This window comes from Magallana gigas, chromosome 5 (genome assembly GCF_963853765.1).
Source record: "Magallana gigas chromosome 5, xbMagGiga1.1, whole genome shotgun sequence".
Lineage (NCBI taxonomy): Eukaryota > Metazoa > Mollusca > Bivalvia > Ostreida > Ostreidae > Magallana > Magallana gigas.
In genome coordinates, this window is record NC_088857.1 from 32,101,655 (window position 1) to 32,123,526 (window position 21,872).

The 21,872-nt window shown below is 31.3% G+C and overlaps 2 protein-coding genes across 9 annotated transcripts; one reads left to right on the forward strand and one right to left on the reverse strand.

The window, feature by feature from the left end:
• Window positions 1-892: 892 nt before the first annotated feature.
• Window positions 893-10,470, reverse strand: LOC105344648 (very long chain fatty acid elongase 4). Of its 4 annotated transcripts, none has more exons than XM_011452475.4 (8): window positions 10,334-10,470; window positions 7,504-7,605; window positions 6,964-7,151; window positions 6,590-6,670; window positions 5,911-6,082; window positions 5,659-5,786; window positions 4,225-4,386; window positions 893-2,949 (listed from the first exon to the last, which is right to left on the reverse strand). In XM_011452475.4, exons 2-8 carry the CDS (start codon window positions 7,568-7,570, stop codon window positions 2,860-2,862), a joined length of 888 nt encoding a protein of 295 aa, XP_011450777.3. In that variant the 5' UTR covers window positions 7,571-7,605; window positions 10,334-10,470; the 3' UTR covers window positions 893-2,859. The 4 variants fall into 4 exon arrangements, with proteins under 4 accessions (XP_011450777.3, XP_011450775.3, XP_065940498.1 ...); XM_011452473.4 differs by lacking the exon at window positions 4,225-4,386 and adding an exon at window positions 4,431-4,601; XM_066084426.1 differs by lacking the exons at window positions 4,225-4,386; window positions 10,334-10,470 and adding exons at window positions 4,431-4,601; window positions 9,038-9,164.
• Window positions 10,462-21,467, forward strand: LOC105344649 (very long chain fatty acid elongase 4). Of its 5 annotated transcripts, none has more exons than XM_011452476.4 (8): window positions 10,462-10,599; window positions 15,514-15,601; window positions 16,486-16,673; window positions 17,466-17,549; window positions 18,709-18,765; window positions 18,991-19,105; window positions 19,669-19,796; window positions 19,983-21,467. In XM_011452476.4, exons 2-8 carry the CDS (start codon window positions 15,544-15,546, stop codon window positions 20,226-20,228), a joined length of 876 nt encoding a protein of 291 aa, XP_011450778.3. In that variant the 5' UTR covers window positions 10,462-10,599; window positions 15,514-15,543; the 3' UTR covers window positions 20,229-21,467. The 5 variants fall into 5 exon arrangements, with proteins under 5 accessions (XP_011450778.3, XP_019929390.3, XP_065940499.1 ...); XM_020073831.3 differs by lacking the exon at window positions 10,462-10,599 and adding an exon at window positions 13,766-13,817; XM_066084427.1 differs by lacking the exon at window positions 10,462-10,599 and adding an exon at window positions 14,718-14,742.
• Window positions 21,468-21,872: the final 405 nt, after the last annotated feature.

Sequence of the window (21,872 nt, forward strand, 5' to 3'; positions counted from 1 at the left end):
GGTTTTGTCTTTATCTGTACCGGTAAATGTTGAACATCAATTTTCATGGATTTGGTCATAGACTTACTAGATTAAAGTGAGGTTTGTGGCTACCAGGAGATAACTCAGATTTTCATTGTGAGGTAACGTTTAATAGCTTCATTTTGTTATACCTGATAGATACGATGTCAAGATTTACATGACGTAATGATTGACTTCAGTTATTTTTTGTTTTGTAAATAAAGCTCGAGTCTTGTTATTGTTTACATGTGCTGTATTGGTGTAACGTGCAATCAAATGTTGGTTTTTGTTGATAATATTATATTTATAAACACATTCAATAAGTTTTTTTATTTGCTACGAGTCATTTTGTCCAAGAAATTGTAATTTCTTCACTTAATATTATGTGAATTAAACTAAATACCGGTAAATATAAGACTCGAGCTTTGTTTACATAACAATGATTTCTAACCTCTGTGTCTCTCTTGTAACTTGACTTTTAACTTTCAAATTTCGGTCAATCAATCAATATGCTCAAGTAAAATATTTTAATCACTAAAAATAAAAGTTTGATCTAAAATTTTGTTTAGGTCCCATTCATTAGTATGATCTTGGGAGACATATTTACATGTAAATATTTACATCCTCATTGTATTTTAATTCTCCTCTCCAGTCTCCATCTTCAATTTCAAATAGGATTTAAATAATTTTGATCATGCAATTTGCCAGCTGATGAACAAAATACAAAATCACTAACAGGAAAAAAGAAAAGATACTGATATTTGAACATGCATGAGTTTATTACACATCATGAGTCGAAAAATGAACTATGCCAAGAGATATGTTTTTGATACTCCATTTATATACACTGACCTTTTTTATTTGAAAAGTGAAAAAAAAACCAAACCAACAATTTGGTGAAGTTTAACATAATTTATTAAAAAGATAAAATTATAAAAGTTGTCTAATGCAAAACACCTTTCAAAGTCATTACTTCAAATGAACATGCAGTAATCTCCAAAAAGTGATAATAAAATTGTTCTGTATGTTATAAAATTGACAGAATACCCCTGTTTGTCGTGCAGAACACAAAGATCGCAAAGCTACTTGTTCAGATTTTAAGTAGGACGAATCACACAAAACTGAAAGACATAAAATGTCATGTATATCATTAACTCAGCAGATTTCAATGCATACTACCGTAAATGCATCATGTGATCACTCTATAGCAACTTCGATGCCATGTTCACATTTTACTTAATAAATACATTTTAAAGCAGTTTGAGTGAATAGTTACAAGTATATAGATTTTTGTTCACTATTGGCCTTCAAAGAAGTGTTTGATTAATTGACCTGCTGATCAAGCCATTCATTCACTGGGTTTGTTTAAATATACAATTTATATACAACAAATTATGCAAAAGTTTTGTTTTGAGATAGCCCTGTAACATGTAATGAACCAGAGCATAGGAAAACAATGGGTGTAAAAAAAACATTTCAAAATTTGTTGGTGATCTCAATTTTACAATTCACAGAAAATATTGCATCAACAGAAATAGAAAGTACCAGGTAGACAGTTATAAATACATGAACTATTGAACTAAATCTATGCATTATTGGAAAAAGAAAAAAATTACATGTCTTTTAAAGACAATAATCCACAACTGCAAATATAAACACACAATTACAAACACAATTTAAATTACTAGTATACCAGAATACTGGTATTCAAGAATACGTGTATTTACACATGCAGGTTTTGACCAACGGTTTTTTGATAGTACAAGTATGTAGTACATTGCAATCTTAATTTCCAGGTGCATCATATTCCATAACAAAAACCTCTTAAGTACAAACAAAAGAATATGTCTTAAATTTTTTCCGAGACACAAAATTAAACAGAAAAACGTGCAGTTTCTCAAACACTCAAATCTAATTAAAAAATGCATGATCGAATATGCATGGACAAACAAACTTTGGGGAAATTTATCATTAATAAGCAACAAACATGATCTTATTAAGTTAAAGGAGAAACACAACAACAAAAACCATAATAAAATATATTGGATTTCAGGAAATAATGAAATAATTTGATGAATATCATGAAATATGTAAATTCATGGAAACAAAATCTTTATACACTTTTTAAAAAAAAAGGATTTTCAGCTGTACATTCACAGATTCTGCCATGGATACATATGAAAAAGTATATAATATGTCATATGTGACATATTTTATAAACATATGAAAAATGATGATTACACATTTATACATCTGACAAAAAATGAATTTTACAGGAATTTTTCTCAATAAGTTATTTTGTTAGGCACCAAGGGTTATATTTTATTTTATTGCACAACTAACAAAATCATACAATCATAAATAAGATATGATATATCCTTAATATTGCCTCTTTATCTTTAATTTTGGTTTGCTTTTAATTTAATCTATATATTGCAAAACTATTTCTAGTAATACATGAAATTTCTTTCCTAAAAGGTATAGCCAAAGAGAATCACGAGAAAATTGCATTTTAATGACAAATACTTTTTCCAGACCTAGTCCTAAGGAAAGGTCCTACATTATTTTTTCAGTGATTGGAAGGAGAATATAGATTTAACTGAAACAGGAGATGTAATATCTGAATGAGGTACAAGCACTGGCACTCTGCAATGATCATTTACCCTTACATACAGTGGAATTATCACTGGTGTCCATTTGTAAATATTTCAAGACTGTTGGCTTATATTTTTGTGTGTATCAATCAATATCATAATTATATGATTGATTAAAATACTGTTACGAGAACAGAAAAATTATCTATGAATTTATGTCAGTCTAGATGAGTTCTTTTCTTGAGATGGAGAGAGGTACTGTAATCTATTTGGATTTCTTCGTTTCTACATGCCCGTTAGAGTGTTTTCCATTTCGCCCACTTGTTCCATTTGTTACACTGCCATCATCATTTTTCTGTAAAGAAAATTGAGTTTAAGAGTCAATGCAAAAGATGCTAATAATTACACAGATGTCATTTTAAAATTTATTTTTTAAAATCTTCTTGCAAAATATATATTTAAAAAGAAATTCTCATGTAATAATTTTACTAAATGATTTCCAGATTAAACAAGTTTATTTAAACTACTGTGAGTCATTATAATTCCGTCATGTAAAAAATTAACGATTTCTCAAAAAGTAACAATCCAATGATTTTAATTTCAAGCTGCAATGATCAAATTAGAAGTTTTGAAAAGTTTTTGAAATCCTATGATAGTATTCACAATGGGTTTAATTTTGTGGAAAAATGATAAATCGCGAACATTGTGAAATAAAAATTATTGTACATGATTCTTTTCAAAGCTATATTATATACTGTAAATTCCTTATATTACGCAAGTACTTAATTCCGCGATCCCGTTGGTTTGAATCAAACCGCGCGAATATAAAATCGCGAACGTGGATTTTTTCCCTCTTTTTCTTATGGTTCTCAACTCTCAGAAAATAATGGCGAGATTTTAAATTCCCTGGAGGGTGATTTTACGCGGATATTAATTCCTCGCATTTAATTAGGAATCTACAGTAGCTAGATTTGCTTTGCAATGCACATTAGGTGACTCTCAATGGCTCGAAGTCCATGGAACTAAGGAAACACTTTAAGGGATCAAGTGTTCCAGTTTTTATAATTTTCCAGGTTGACTGACAGATTTTTGATTTAGTCTTACCAGATTTTATACATGTAACTACCGGGTAAGTCATTTATTTTAGTGCTAACCTTAGGCATGTGGTTTAACAATGTTTGTTGTCAGTTATATATACAGACTTGTATGTTTTAAAAACTAAACAGAAAGAAATATTGAATAAATACCAATTTATTTTATGGAAGGCAACTTGTCGTAAAATAGATAAATGAGTACTATACACTGTATGGGTTCTGCACCAGATTGCTCATTGGTGATACTCAGTTCTGTTAGAACTTGTTCAGCAATAATTGTTAATTATAATGACAGCGATGCTGATATAAAAATTTCTGCATTTTCATAATTCATGAAACTTTTACTTTGGCTCAAAATTATATGCTGATAATTAATTTCTCAATTTTACAGCGTCTTCAAATTATCCTAAGACAAATAAAATTGGGACCGGAGTCTCACTTTGAGTATTAAGAACTTCAAGTGATCGAAGTTCAAGCCATCAAGAGTTACCTGTATTTCATTTAAGACTACAAAGGAATATTGGTATTCAGAATACCTTTTTCTTCATGGATTTCACATACGCATGGAAGTAGAAATTCAAAAACAGAAGTAAAATTGTGAAGGCATAGACAACCAGAGCCCAATGCATCCACTCGGGGAAATCACACTTGAAAACGAGGCTCTGAGCTGCATGAATTATTCCTGTCACGAACTGAATCTAAGAAAAGATAAAAATTTTGTCAAAGATCTATCAATACAAACCTTTCTATATTTTTCATTATGCTTCTTGATATACTCCTGAATATAGAAGTTCAGGAATAGTGCGATAATGGTCACTCCATAGAAAAGTCCAAAATACTGCATCCATTTTGGAAAATCACAATCATGATACAGGCTAGATAATGCATACACCATCCCAATATAAAACTGAGTCTATAGCAAAAGAGAAAAAAATATTTTAAGCATTCGGGAGAGAGTCCTTTTAAAAGCAAGCCAACGAAATTCATTTCAGTCTTATATTTGTTTATGAAGCATGTTGGTCACATAAAATGATCAGGTATACATATAATTATTGAATTAAGCCTAAAGCATTTTTTTGCTTAATGGACAATCATTGAATAGACATGCACTCAAATCAAGCATTCCTTTGTAATCCATATGTATAGGGCTTTTAATTGATTATTTCTGTAAATGTTTATTCTTGTCACCTTACTACAAATAATTTTTAATCAACCCACAAAAACACATGCTAATAAATATGAATGATTGTAAAGTGCATCTATAAGCTAAAAGACTACTAGTACTTTTGGCATATATAGACACACAAAACCAAAATGGATGCAGAATGGATACTAAAAACATAATGGTGATTTTATCAGTAATTATATTATTATACATGCATAAAGCACACATATTAATACATGTCCAATTATAATATAAAGTTAAGGAAAAGCAAAGCATGTGGTACTTAATTGTGATAACAGTAAATACTGTACAGATTAAAACAGAAATAGTGATATAAGTATGAGATGTTGACTATAATATGCAGTAAAACACTGTTAAAGCGAACACACTTATAATGAATTGATGCTTACAGCGAAGTGATTTTCATTACCCGTAACTATATGATATGTTGTGAAATTGACGGATATAACAAGTTACACTTACAACGAAGCAAAATTGCCTGTCCCTGGCACTTCGCTATAACCATGTTTTAATGTACATGTAGATGGTAATCATGTGATGTGTTTTATTCAATGACAGAGTTTCATCAAACATTCATCCACAAATTAATTTCTCTTACATTGATGTTATATATGGTCGATATAATGTAATATAGTAAAATTTCACGCACTTGATACTGTTGACAATAAAATCAAAGAATACTGGGTGGCAACTGAAGTTAAGTGCAGATGCGGAGAAATAAGACATGAGCAATTAAGATATAAGCTTAAAGTAATGTAAGGATAGGAAATCTACTGATACATACCAGCTGTAACATAGTGAGGTATCGCTTCCACCAGAGGTATTTTTGGTACTGTGGTCCCAGAGCAGAGATTCCATAGTAAGAGTACATAATGACATGAATGAAAGAATTCACCATGGCACCAAAGAAGGCTGAAAGCAATGAATGAAGGTACAGCTACATGTATTATAAGGTTTACTTGTGTTGAATAGGAAAATAGTGAATCTGTTTATCTAAAGTTCAAATAAGTTGTACATAGGATAAAAGTGTACTTACATTGCCCTCCTGCCACCCATTTAATTCCTATCCACCAAATTGGGAACATGGTGGCATGGTGATACACATGTAAAAAGCTAATTTGATTGTTTTTCTTTTTAAGCACAAAGAAAAATGTGTCCATCATTTCTATGCACTTCGAAAAGTAGAACCACCATAAGGCTTTCGCTATCTGAAAAATTCAGAAAACTACTGTAATCTAAAAATCTTTCTTAAAACATGACTCTTCTGCTAAGTGGTTGTCAATCTATTGTGTTAAATTCTTTTTCAGCAATGTAATCCAGAGTAAATAACAAACAATCAATTGAGATTAACTTAAATTTTAATTTGATTTATCATAGGATCGATCTGATGTAAACCAAAAACATAATGATTCAGAGCTTTGAAATTCATGCTAGATGATTTTTTTGTTTTCCCTTTATTCTTAAACCTATACTGTAAACCGAATTTTATTTGTGTGCAAGAAATTTTTGAAAGGTTTGCTGAAGCCTCATCATTGCAAATATTTCTCAGCACAAATCATTTCTAGCTGTTAAGATATAGTAACAACATGTCTGTTTATGCATGTTCACAATAAATAATTCGCTGCAAACCAATTTAAGTCGCGAAATAAAGTTGTAGGTAATAAAGTTGGTTTTCAGTATATAACTTATATAGATTATGCAGTACATGTACTTACATTGACTTCATTCTCATCATTGCTGTACACCACAGGTTGACAAATATAGCTGTACCCTGCCCTATATGTGTTGACCAGAGTCTGTACCAAAAAAATAAATTTTAAAATGGCAAAATATAGCTTTGACATATTTCATTTGTAATGCCCCATTCCTGCCTCAAAGATTATTTAAGTCAATTTATTGATTCAATGACTATTAATCAGTAATACTATACATGTAAGTCACCATTTAATGCCGATAGTTTACTTGATAAAATATGCAGTAGTTCGGTAAAACTAATCTAAAGTTATTGTATTTATCCAATGTGCTATTCAATAATTAATCATCATCATCATCTGCACTCATCGAGTCACTGACTGATGTCTATAGTTACCTGATAAAATATGTAGAAGTTGAGTATCACTAATCCTATATTGTAGTAGAAGACTGCCATTTTGAGTTTGTAAGCTTCCCTCTTCTCCATCCACCATTTACCTGCATACACTAACATCACATACAGAGCGGTGATGGCCAGGGTAGGGGTGTAACTCCCCATCAAAAACCAGTCCTTCACCCGGGGATCTGAAAATAAGACATTATCAATTATAGTAAAATAGAGCTAAAATGCATGCAGATAAAGATGGGAGTTCACATAGAGAAAGCGAATAATAACGTGGTTTAAAACACTATTGCAAAACAGATACCAACAGAGACTTCAGATCATTGTTTACAATGAAACATAGGATAGGACAAAGATGAATCAACGAGAAAGGAACTTTACATTCTTAAACATCATAATAGATGATCTGCAGATTGTCATCTTCCCAAAAGAACCCTGGGTTCGTATGTTCCTCTTGTAAAGGAGTCTGAGAAGCAGATCAGAAACCCTTGACTTAGGCAGATGGCAGATTGACGCATGCATATTTTGACTTACCTGATTGTTCTAATGCCCAGTCGTAAAATTTGGTCAATTCATAGTATTTATCTTTTATAATATCCATCTTTGATAATTCTGGCTTTATTTTTTCTATTCAACCTGAAATGAAAACAAATTTGAATCAAGTAAGTTCCTAAAGAAAATTATTTCATTCAAATCAAAAAATAAATAAATTTCAGAACTGCTAAAATCACCACTATTAAGATCACATACATATGGATAAAATACATGAAATCTACTTTCAAATTGTATTCATTGTAAATATTCACTAAATATTTAACTACTTTCTTTGCTTAGAAAAAAATCAAGATGCTCTGTTGATTTATAAGTGTTACAAACTAATCTACAGGCTCATCTTGTCTGCTGTTAAAGTGTTTAAAAATATGCTTCCCTTCTTGTTTGCTGTTTAAATCTGACCCTGTCACAGTTATTATGACTGGCACTGGCATAGATTTTTAAATATCCCCATTTTAAGGAAACATGTGCTTTACACACGCTGAAATGATCGATAGCTGATTGTGCAATTTTTGTAACAAGAATTGCGAAACAGGATACTACTACATCTACCATATTTCATAAGACACTTTGAATGCATATCAAGATTCATTTCTATAAAATCAAATTTCAACTTTTAATTAGAATATTAATCAGTTAATTCAATTAACAGTATTGAATTCAATATCCTATTTGTTTACTTAACCAATAAAATATTCTTTTAAAAACCAACCTTGCTGAAACTTTGGTATATCAATGATAATCATAAATTCATGATAGATATAATGCATGCCAAAGTCACCCAGGCGTCTTAACTTGCCCATACTCGCAGTGAGTGTAAAGGTCAAGATTTAAATAACATGAATGGACAATGTGTACTAAGTACCATAATCACAGTACAATAAAGTCATGTTGTGGTCACTGATTCCTTTGCCTTATTGTGACAGAATAGAAATAAATGAAATTATATTCTCACTGGGGCAAATAGAAAATAAATTACTTATGAAATTGTGACGCCTATAAAAGACTTAAAGAGAGCAAAAAGATGATACAAGCATAAAAATCTATTATTGATTTAAACATAATGAAAGTTTAAAGTTAATACCTAATCACGCCAATATTCTTTTAAAATAATCCCAAAGTAGTCATTGTATATACAAGTGCAATCTTCTTGTTATAAATCCATAATAAAACAGCCAATATTTTCACTTTATCTTCTGAAGGAATCATTGGTAAGCATTGTAATAATTATTATCTATTAACTTTTTTTTTTATATATTTGTATATTTTACATAATTACAACCAATTTAATTTGCTTCTTATAATATAATAATCATCTTTAATTTATTTAGAGTACCACTTCATGATGATAGAATTTATCTTAGTTAAATTTTTTTAAATGGATATGAGCAATTTCTGATAAACCATATTGCCAAAAAAATCTATAAAATATCATATCGTATATACACCAATAACATTTTCCCATTATCCCCCAATCTCAGTATTCTACATGAATGGAGTAAAAAAATCTACATACCCTGCATAACTTTGAACTCAATGTCATTGAAATGCTGCCAGAGCAAAGATTGAAAAATTTATACTCTTTAAACAAATTGAGAGTTAATCAAAAAATCACTAGAGCGTGACCACTCTCTACACATGTCTATACTGGCAGCAATAATTTAAAGGCTCACAGTTGCTATGTATTTACAGTAACTGTTGGGTTGTTTTTTTTGACTGGATTAAGTAAACAATGTCACATAATCATTTTGAGTGATTTCTTGACCATGAAACAAGCATATGCATGAAAACAAAATTGTTTCCTTTAAGCAATCTTAAACTTCCCAATCAATATTCTGTTAATATATTGTTTGTGTTTCTCATTCTATGCATAAGCACAGTTATACACTTTTTGAACACAGGGTTTTGACACAATCTGTGCAAAAAAAAAAAAAAAATTTTTTAAAACCCTTATTCTGGATCTATGTAACGATTTTTTTTGTGTCAAAACCCTGCGATTTGAAATAGAAAGCAATTTGGTAAAAATCATTGTAACTTTGTATATTCATGTTTAAGTAATGTACATGCAGGTAAATAACACATAAATGCAGAGTAAGTAGTGCATCCAGGATTCCTCCCTCAAATATTTTAAAATCTATTATTACTTTGCTATTAATTTACATGTGTACATCAAAGTTCTAATTATTTGGATTTTATATCATACACATACACATATAACGTTATATCTAATAATATAACTATTTTTTGTTTGTGGTTTCCTTTTAAATGGTACATTAAATATTTTTTTAATCAACACATTTAATTCTTAACATGCATTATAATTTCGATCTTACTAAATACTAAACATATCAGTTGTATTCTCATCAGATATCAAGAGAAATCATGCAGGAAATGACTGGCTCATTATTGAACTTCTGGGTTCACAGAAATCTCATAATGTTTCCCCATTATAAGATCTGGTAAAATTTACTACAGGATCCTCTATTAACATTGCTTTTTTAAATCAAGATAGAAATGATTTTCAAAAGATGATCAATAAATATAAGGATTAGAATGCGTTTGGAATATATAATTTATAACAATACCACATATTTATCCTTCATGATTTGCCCCCCCCCCCCCCCAAAAAAAATAAAAAATTGTGAAAACCCAAAATTTAGCTAACTGGTTAACGTGTTTAAAATATTGCATAGTAGCAATTTCCGTAACAGCGGCCATTGCAAAAAGTGGGAAGTAACTTTTGTGGCATTTTCCAATTAAACATTATTTAATTTTAGTTCAGTATATTAAAACATTGGAAGCATACTCTTACCTTGCCTTTTCAGCCAATTTTATCTGCTAAACTTTGTTGAAACAAGAATTAACTGACCATTAACGTTTTTTCGTTGCTATCAACAACATTAAAATATTTAGCCGGCGGAAGTACAATGTGCTTGCTTTCACTAACCAATCAGATAAGACCTTCTATACGGAACAGTGGAGAATTTTTATAACGGAGCTTACGATTGATTGACAAAAATTGTCTGGTGATATATTTTATCTGATATAAACAAAGACACATGTGTAGTAAGCTGGGAGGTAAGGGTCAATTTTCTCAATTTTTCAATAATTCATGATGATTTTAATTTTTTTTTTATAGTTTTGAATCTATAAACACTGATAAATACAGATTATAGGAGCATAAAGCGTGTGCATTCAATCATTTAATACAATGATGACGATAAAATCTGCATGTGAAATTGTATCCTGGTTTTAAACAAGACAACTATTGCAGTAAAGATCGTTCAGGTCAAAACATGTCTGTTTAAAGGAATTAAAGACAATTAATTTGCCACACTATCAAATCGATCATTTTGCTTTTCGCCCCAATTAACAGTTAACTGATAATATGAGGCTAACTCTCACTTTATCTTTAAAGGGACTTATTTAATTGGACACGATTTGGGATCAGAAATTTTATTTTTATTTTTTATGTATAAAATAGTTTATTGGTGCATTTTATATGACTGAACAAAATATTGAAAGTTAAAGTCAAGTTACAAGCAATTTACAGAGGTATAAGAATTTATTGTTATGTAAACAGACCTCAATTAAGTCTTATAGTTGTTTACAAAAAAATGTAATCTAGAGAATTACCATTTCTTAGACAAAATGACATGTAAAAAACAATTTAAACCAATTCAATATCTTCATAAATACTATTATCAACAAAAGAAAGCTACATTTGATTGAAACTTTCACCAATGCAGCACATATATGTAAAGAATGACAATATTCGAGCTTTGTTTACAAAACAAAGCATTTTGTTTTGCCTCAGACTAGAATGTCTCGACGTCAATGGATGAATCGCGTCATGTGATTGCCTTATAAATATTTTTACACAGCGGGCGTCAAAATTTATACGGCAACATAGCAATGGTAACGTAATTTGAGCTGAATTTTTACACAAACGTTCAACCATACCTTTGATTTTTAAGCCCCAAAATATTTAGAGTGACCCCGTTTGACTGTGACATAATAAATTGATCCTTTATACAATGGCATCCAGGTTTGCACAGACAACTGACAAGAAAGGTACAAAATAAGAGAATAAGCCTATGAATTTAATTGTCAAATATTATCTTTTGTTGTTTACATATCAAACTTTATGTCCTCGACAAAACAAAACACTTATTAGGTTTGTTACTGACTGTTTACAGAAATTTGTGGGGTTGGTAAAGTCCATAGAATGCTCGGATCCGCCTTGCCTTCTATGGACTTTACCGACCCCACAAATTTCTGTAAACAGTCAGTAACAAACCTAATGAGTATAATAATGTAAGTAAGAAGTAAGTAAATTTATTATGGTAACATGTGTTACATCTTTTACAACTGAGTAGTATACAATGACATATATCAAACACCCGGCCCATTGGACCTATAAGTCGCTGTAAACACTAAGTAATAATTTTTAATACATGCGAGAGAATTTACTTTATCTTAATTTAAATGCAGAATGTATAAAATTAGCAGTTTGTCTTGGAAAATTACAAATGAGAGTTTGAAATAGGTTGTCTTGAGATACATGTAAATATGAATTATTCGAAACATTTACACTTTGATAAAGTTCACTTTTGAGATTGTTATACACAGCATATTTAAGAAGAAAGTGGAATTCGTCCTCTATTTCGTCCAGGATACAGAATTTACATGTGCGTTCAATGACAGGTTCCCCCCGAAATCGTCCGGTCTCTATTCTCGGCGGTAATACCCCACACCGAAACTGTGCCATTGTTGACCTAACATGTTAAGGAATATTCATTAATAATTGAAATATAATTTTTTCTAGGCAAAAATTGTCCTTTAAAAGTTTGTATGTTCTTAATTTAGGAGTACTGTGGAATCATTAATTTTCGTGGGGGTCAATTTTCGTGGATTGCTAAAAATTTACAGGTTCGTGGGGACGTAATTTCGTGTATTCTCTTATATTTACAAAAGGAAACATGACTTTATTACTTTATTTTATTAATTCGTGGAGGATGTTTATTTGTGGATGAGAGGTACCCACGAATTCCACGAAAATTGAGCCACCACGAAATCTAAATGATTCCACAGTATTTTGGATATCTATGTGCCATCTGAGTTCCTGTTCTGACTGCCATTTGCCAATAAAATAAGTTATATTACATGGATGCATATTTTCATAGGCTGTTTAAGTACAAGTTCTACATCATCTAGAATAGACTTTATGCGCCGGCTCCAACTTCGTTCACTACATAGTGATCGGTCCCATAGAAAAATGAACTCTGTATCTTGCTTATAAATAACTTGATATTCAAATTGACTTTTTTTGACATAGCATTTATAAACTTCTATATTTATCATTATAAACATTGAAAATGGAAAAATAAAATTTGAAAATTTTAAGTCAAATCATGAATTATTGTCCAAGTCCCTTTAATTCACTGTCAAAATAGGATCCTGACATTCCCACTAAGATTTATTGCATGACTATATTGTAAGATTAGACAGATTGGTGCTTATTTTAAGCAAGCAATGAATTTCCCTGTGCTCTAGTATGGATATCTAATCCTTAACTATGGGCAGGTATATGTCAATTTGAGTGTTATTGTAATGTTCGTGCTTATCATAATACTGTATGAACATATAAATTATATATACCGGTATATATACCTATGCAATGTGTATCATTCCAATCCTCTCAAATGGTCATTTGATTGTATTCCACCTGTATTTCATACGACCATACAATGTGTGGCCAGTGTGCCTAATTTTTAACGTTCCGTTTGTCATCCAAAACAAGATTTTTGTCTTCCCAAGATGGCTGGGTGGTTAACGCCAGGGGCGCTGGCTGATCACTGCTAGGGGAGTGGGTTCCAGAGGTCGTGTGTTCAAGCCCTGGCTGGGGCAGAAGGGGACGAATATCTGATATATCTGAATATCCCTGTATTTTATATAATATATGTAAATAGCCCAAATGAATTATAAATTTGAAGTGCATAATATTAAAATTTTTGATTTGGTAATATTATAAAATAAATCTGCATAAAATTGTATCAAACTCAACAGCTTTTGGTAAATAATAGAAAGTTTTCCAATAAGTCCTTAGTTTAATTGTCAGATTGATCCCCAAGAAGTTGTGGATATACTGAGATCTGGCCATCCCAGTGACAGTTTACCTACTTGAAATTAGTTCTCTTCGTTTCTTTAATTGTTTTAGGCTGGATTTTTTTCCTCATTCCAGGTCTGAGACTCCAATACTTCCCATGAGCTCATTCATTTTTGTTCCTCTCCAGGTATGCATTGGTTGCTCTTGTTTTCTATGACCTAATTGTGGGTTCCGGTCCATTATGCCTATCTGAAGCAATGTGGTTACAGCTTATTAACCAAAAGTTATTGCATTTCATCTGTTCTGATGCGGATTTGGCATATTTTTTCCAAACTAAAACTTTCTTTGCACTTCAAATTTATACCCCAGTTTGTTCAATCCCAAACAAGGTATTGTAACCCATTTGGGCAATTGGTCTCAACCTCTTACAAGGCATAATAATATCCCTTGCATGCAAGTCCTATTAAAGGACCCATTCCCAATTAAAACCTGACTGTTTTATCCCAAAATCTGATTGAAAAATTCCCAAAATAATTGTTGTATTGTGTTATAAAAAATAAGGTGCTGAATTTGTAACTTTGCTGAGTGAGACATCTTTAAATATGTCAATTTAAATATCTGAGTGTGCTGTAAGTGTCGTTTATTATGATGAAAACATTAAATTAATGACTACATGTGTAATATCCAATGAAAACAAAGAAAACTCTATTAGAATTTTTGTTTTTTGCTAATTTGCATGTTAACTATTTTTCCCAAAAGAGAAATTTTCCGACAAAAAATTCACTGGATCCCTACTAACCCCTATAAAATACCGGTAGTTGTAATCTTATTTTACATGATAATATTTTCATGATGGGGCATGCATCCAAAACACTTGTCCTCTCTCTGGTAACGTAGCGGCTGGACTATGGAAATGGACCCTTATACAACATTATAGCACCTACATGAACTGCAGAGGGTTCAGATAATTGCTGCACATCTTATTACAAGGAACGGCAATTGTGAACATAATTCAGCTCTTCCTGTTTGATTTGCATTAGCTTCCTGTGAAGTAGAAAGTGCAATACAAACTGTGTATATGTATGCAAGGAGCTCCATAGTCTTGCCCCGTGGTATCTAGCTGAACTGTTTTGCGAATACAAACCTGCTAGGTCACTTCACTCGGAGTCAGCAAACTAATTAATAGTGCCAAGCAAGACAGAGCAAAAGCCTATGGCGATCATCATTTTGACAAGGTCGCACGAGCACCTTGGAATCAGCTTCCAGCGTGGGGCTTTGAAGAGCTACCAGTTTGAAAGTTTTTAAATCACAACTTAAAAACTCATCTTTTTAGAGATTTTTTCGTGTTCCCATGTTCTAAATTGCAGTTGGATTTTGAACAGGTGTGTCAGGTAAAACCTTGTATCCCCCTGCAGTTTGATTGTCCAGCAAGTCAACGCCATTACAGTTTTAACAATCAATTATAAATAACCAGTTAAAAAAGTTATCTCATTTGAAAAAAAATCCCTGACAGTTGCAAGTAGATAGATATACATGTAGTATCTAAATTTTGAAATTGTTAATAAATTTACTGGAAAAATTATATGGCCATCATATTTTGAACCCCCTCTCCAAAGGATAATTCAAAATGGGATGGAGGTACAATATTTTGTAGCCATAACTTTGGACCCCCTCTCCAAAAGGAGTTTAAACAGCGGAGAAGGATTCAATATTTCACATTTATAATATTTTTAACTTCCTCCTACTTTGCCGGTGCGTGTAACTTTCCATCTTGATAAGTCACACAGTGAAAAGGAGTCTGGTTATCTTATTAAAATGTGATCGTGACAAATCTAATGTAACATCATCCCCAAAAAATAATGAATCTTATCATTTGTTTGCAGGATCTGTAAAAGCTACTAATCTTAGTCATAATGGCATTTATCAAGAACCTCCTCTACAACTATGAATATGCAACAACCAAACTTAACGGTATGTGATCTATCTGAAAGGAAGCTCTTATAATCTTGATTGTAGGTTAAATGATTTTAGAAGGATAATGACTTCTGTTCTTGTAAAGCATTTTTACACTTGCTACTTTTCATGCATAAGTTATGATTTTATTCATACATGTTTCTTATCTGAAAAAAAATTACAGTCTTTTATAAAATATTAGATAGTACATATTATATTAAAGGTTTGGAGAGAGAGAGAGAGAGAGAGAGAGAGAGAGAGAGAGAGAGAGAGAGAGAGAGAGAGAGAGAGAGAGAGATGCATGGATGAATTCAAAATATATTTTGTTGAAATATGCATTTTACATGTTACTTAACCAACTTTTATTTGAAAAGACCTATTTTGCAATTTACCAGATAGAAACTGGTCTGTACATAGCAACTAATTTTCACAATCAATTAGCCTTATCCACACCTTTGTTGTTATTACTCTTACATGGTAAGGACTGGTTTGTGGCTAGAAATATATATGTGATGACAAGGCTCTTGCAAACCATGCAAAAAGATTCTTACATGCAAATACCGTATATCCGGTAATTTTTGCGATAATATAATTTTCGCTTTTTTCGCAACCTCTTTTAAATCGCAAATAATTAAATATGCAGAAATTATGTCCTGTGTCATTTTCCATAAGAAAGTTTTCAAATCACAAAAAATTACTGAGGCATATTAAAAATTTTTCAGATTTCCCCCCTTTTCGCAAATTTTATGACGCAAAAAAACCCCCGGATATACGGTAACAGTTAGTTATACAGTATCTACCTTTGCTACTATACATTTAAATTTATTCATGTTCTACTGTAATTTTCTTTTCTTTTTTCATGAGCCTTGTTGCCTCCTATTGTGTTTTTTCTTCATTTTCAGATCCTAGAACCACAGATTGGTTCTTAATGACATCACCCTGGCCAACCATTGCAATAGTGGCACTCTACTTGATATTTGTGTATGGAGGTCAAAGGTGGATGAAGAACCGACCAGCATATGCTCTGAAAGATCTCATGCTTTGCTACAATTTCTGTTTGGTTATCCTGAATGCATATATATGTTATGAGGTAGGTACACCTTGTTTTAATATCCTGTAAACCAACTTTCATTCGCGGCGACTTTATTTCGTGATTATCTAAAGATAAACTTGATCGCGACGACTTATTTTTGCAACCAAGCCTTATCCAGACCCATGTTGTGATAAGAATCGAATGACAGGGACTGCTTCACGGCAAGAAATATTCGCGACAAGGCTCTTGCGAACCTCGCGAAAATTTCTCGCACACAAATAAAAGTTGGTTTATAGTATACTGTTAATTAACTTTATTTGAAAAAAATTACTTATTGTTACAAATATTTCTTGTTGCTTTGAACAGTTTTTTTTTTAAATATCAACGTGTCTTGTATATGTATTTCTTTATTAAAAAGGCCAAAAAGTTTAAAATTAGTCAGTTTAATAACCGGGTAATTTTTACTGCTGTGATTTTTTTACGATGTGCTTGACCGGGAAAAAAAGAAAGACAATTCCATTTCAAGTGACCAAAAACGCTCAAATATACCTACATGTACAGCCGTCAGGGACTGAGCTGAAGGTCATGAACATTACTCTCATACGTACGATGTAGAAATTTACGTGCGGTGCTTTTTTACTTCTGTGAAAATTTATGCGTTTAATTTTTGATTAAGGATTTATAAAACTTGTAAAAATTAGCAGCATGTAAAAAATAAGCGTTATACAGTATTATTTCATTTGTAAATTGCAAATGATTTACAGCTAGTGCAGTTGTTATCCATTTTGTTCTTATTTCCTTTATCAAAACTTTATTTTTTTCTAATGCAAGTGAATTTCACATTTGCAGTATCTCGTATCAACTTGGTTGAATCCAAATTTCTCCAAAGCTTGCCAAGTAATGGATTACTCCAATGAAGGCCTTCCACTTCGGGTAAATATTCATTATTATGATGCTTTCAGTAGATTAATTAGTTGACATGTTTAAATGATTTTATTTCTGGGGTAAAACCTAATAATTCAATTTCTGTTTGTAAGACTATTTCATTGGAAAAGTCAAAAAGTTTACTATTATATTTTTCTGATGATATCATATAATCATCAGCGCTAAAAAGTGCATCAATCTACATGACATTATAATATATACATGTATTTAAATTTTGTACAATTAGTTGTTATTTATGTAGCAAATATATCTAAATTTATTTTACTGATAGAGAATTGAATTTAATTAATCAATTTGATAATTACATAATTTATACCCATATTAACTAGGTTGGAACAGTGGACTTTATAACAAACTGGGTTGGACATGCAGTTTACGTACGCTTTATAAACCACAGTTTATGAGTGTAAATCTTCCAACCAAATTCTGCACTATTAAGCTATTGTGTTCACACATTCCTAAAATAAGAAGGAAGATCGATGTTTATGGATATTAAGGAGATGACTTTTTTAAACTTAATTAAGTTTGATGATTAAATGTGAACTCTATTAAGGGAGATAACTTGTCATTGAAATAATCCTGCTGTAAAATGACTACCTGAGCCTTAATTACTTCAGTTTATGCCCATCTTTTGTCAGTTTATTTTCATATGTATCCATACCTTGTGGGCAACATGCAGGTTATCTGTTTGGTTGATCAAACCTGGTATGATATATGTGTGACGGTCAGACCGGTTCGAATACCGGCGCCAAATAGCTCAGTTGGTAGAGCACCTGACTAGAGATTCAGGGGGCCCGGGTTCGAAACCCGGTCTGGTCCGTCAGGGGCCCGGGTTCGAACCCGGGCCCCCTGAATCTCTAGTCAGGTGATCTACCAACTGAGCTATCTGGCGCCCGTATTCGAATCGGTCTGACCGTCACATATGTATCGCCCTAAATATGGCAAGAGGAAATAATCTATATTAATAATGAATTATATTGCTCAACCATTATGATTTTTTACTACCAGTTTTCACAGATTAACTTGTAAGATGGAGTTGGTGCTCTCCTACAAATGATACCTATGTTTGTTTGGTTTTTTTTTTTTACATGTACAAATAAATCTATATATTATATATATTTGTATTCCATTTCTTCCTTTTTTTTAGCTGGCAAAGGTGTCTTGGTGGTTCTATTTTTCAAAGATAATAGAGTTAATGGACACTGTAAGTACATGCATACAGCCAATATGTGTGATATCAAGAGTTCAAGCTAGAATAAATTCAATAAATAATTTCATAAAGTACAAGAATAAAAAAAAAAAGGATTTAAAATAAAGATTTTCATCAACTGTGTTCACACCTGTATTATATTATTATATTATTATAATATCTCATATATATGCACATATGCTCATATACATATATCTATATATGCTTCCTCTGCTGCAGGTATTTTTTGTTCTTCGTAAGAAGAATAACCAGATATCTTTTCTACATGTGTACCACCATTCCACAATGCCCCTGCTATGGTGGACAGGAGTCAAATTTGTACCAGGTGGAGAATGTAAGTCTCTACTTCTTAGTTCATATGATTACTACATGTATCTATGAGTTTACCTCACCTTCCATCTTCTAATAAAATCAGTATCTATGTTTACCAAATATCAGATTTTCTGAATCTTTATTTATTCATCAATCTGAAGTGTACTACTTATACACATTTTATAAAATACATGTATTTGCTATTTTTGAAAAAGTAATGATGTTTTTAAACTGTCACATAAATTATAAAACAAAAATCTGTGCAAGCTAAAGATACTAACAAAGGAGAAACTGCATAAACATGTATTAGTCCATGTACTTGTACTTGCTAAAATTTTAAAGATATACAGTATATATTTTAAGCATCTGCAACCCCTTCATTCTCTTTTTCAAGGACAATCATACAATGTATTTAGCATTCTAATTTCGAATAAATGATAACATAAATAATAGCATTAGTATTTACTGTCACCGTGAAGCATTAAGCATTGTTATAATGGTCTTTAATTTAACTTTTCAGAAGTGCATATGAAATTGCTAATGGTGAATATATAATGACAATTACCGGAAATTATTTTTTTTTAGCATATCAATGTGCCAGTATCAACAGTTTCATCCATGTTCTGATGTACACATATTATCTGCTGTCTGCCATGGGACCTCAAATGCAGAAATTCTTGTGGTGGAAGAAATACATGACAACTCTTCAACTGGTAAGATTTTTTGCCTTCTTTAATATATTACTCACTTATAATAAAGTTTTCAGCTTTTCCTACAGTCATAACATGTATGAACCATTGAAATCAAAGAATTGATACTAATGTAAAAGATAACTTCATAATTTATGTGCATTGTTGGAAGTAATTCAATCAGGATTTCTTCTTCTCTTTTAAATCAAGGTTCAGTTTTGGTGGATTCTTGGCCATACCTTTCATGCCATGTATGTGAACTGTGATTTCCCCGTCGGCTTTGGCTATGCTCTTCTAGCCTATGATTTCTCCCACATCCTCCTGTTCTCCCACTTCTACTACATGACCTACACGAAGAAAGCCAGGGCAAAGAAGGCAGAGACCAGTGACAACCTTTCCAATGGAAAGACCCACAAAACGGGGACTGAAAATGGCAGCACCAGGCAAAGGAAATAAAATCAAAAAGTTGATCGTCAATTCTGTCTCTAGAAAATATTTTTTTACAAATATTTTTATTCCACTTATGAAAGAAAGATATTTTTCAATTACTTACATGTAATTAAGATTAATGTATATACGTTTGAGAATTTTTAAATGTCTTTGTGTGAATGTAAATTTAAGAGTGAATATTTTTGTCAGTTTTAGAAAAACTGAATATTTGCACTGTTTAATATTGTCATAATAACCAATTAACATTGCGCATGCCTCTAGTTTCGCTCTGAATTAATACTTATAACAAATTTGAACACCAACTTATATGTTTGTTTTCTATAAAAGGATCATGTCATCACAGAACTGAATAAGAGTAAAAATACAATTGTATTTATTTTAAAATATTATTGTTTGTCATTTATACAAAACTGTGTACCACCAAAATTTGATGTTGACAATCTAAGCATAATAATAATCCTGTTGCTTTTAAGTTTCTTTGTTGTTGAAATTTTTAGTCAGTTTTTTCTATTGTTTACTTATAGTCAATATACATTGTACATGTATATCCACCCCTTTTATACATAAATCATCATAAGTTAACCAATAAACTTTCCGTATAGGTACTTCATATTGTATGTATCTACACTTATAGTTTTAATCTATACTTTATTTAATTGTTTTACTTGTTTAATGAAAAATTGTTTGAAAGTTTATCTTGTCTTTAATCCTTTCATGATATATATATTACAGTCGTCATTGAATTTAGTTTTAAAAATATCTGCACTAAATCAGGTTATTTGTTTTTGAATATCAGGTCATGAACATAGAACTTGTGAAAATTTCTTTGAAACATAGTGATTTTTTTTCCCTGTAAATTAAATGTTGAAGGTTATTAAATGGAAAGATATTTTTCATGTAATTATTTTTGAAAAGTTTCCAATATCTATATATTTTTTAAAAATTACTCAGATTAAAGACAGATTGACAAATCATCTAATCATGAATATATATGTATTATTTTAATACATGTACATCTATTTGCATTTCCTTGTCTAATTTTGCAATATAACAATACATTATTGATGACTGTTGTTGAGTTTCTAATTGTTATTACCGGTATTCTCAAGCTGTTGTAAAAACAGTATATATACAAATATATCAGTCTCAGTGGCATTGTTTGAAAGCCCATAACACACTCAAAGAAATTTGAGCAAGGTAGGATTAGGCTCAAGGGCCAGAAAAGTAAGCTACATGTAGCTCAGATTTGATACCGAATAAAAAAATCTCAGATATTGATCTTAATTTAGTTTGTCTCACTTTAGGTGTGCCATAAAGGAAGTTTGAGCTCACTTAACAAACACATCTATCAACAAGTTTGAGTGAGGTAGGACAAGGTTTTCTTGGCATCCTTGATAAATGAGATCACTTGGCGACCATATCTTAAGTTTCGTGAACCATGAATGTTGGTCAGGGCTGCATTTTTCACAGCATTTGAACTTTCTTCGCACAATCTAAAAATCTTAAACCTATCATCATCCAGATTATCCAGATAAAGTTCTGTATCTGAAGTTGCATCAATAGTTATATGAACTGCAAGTTTTATTAGGTATGAACAGAATTTTATTCATCATATATGTACACATCTCCAAGACCCCAACACAATTTGTT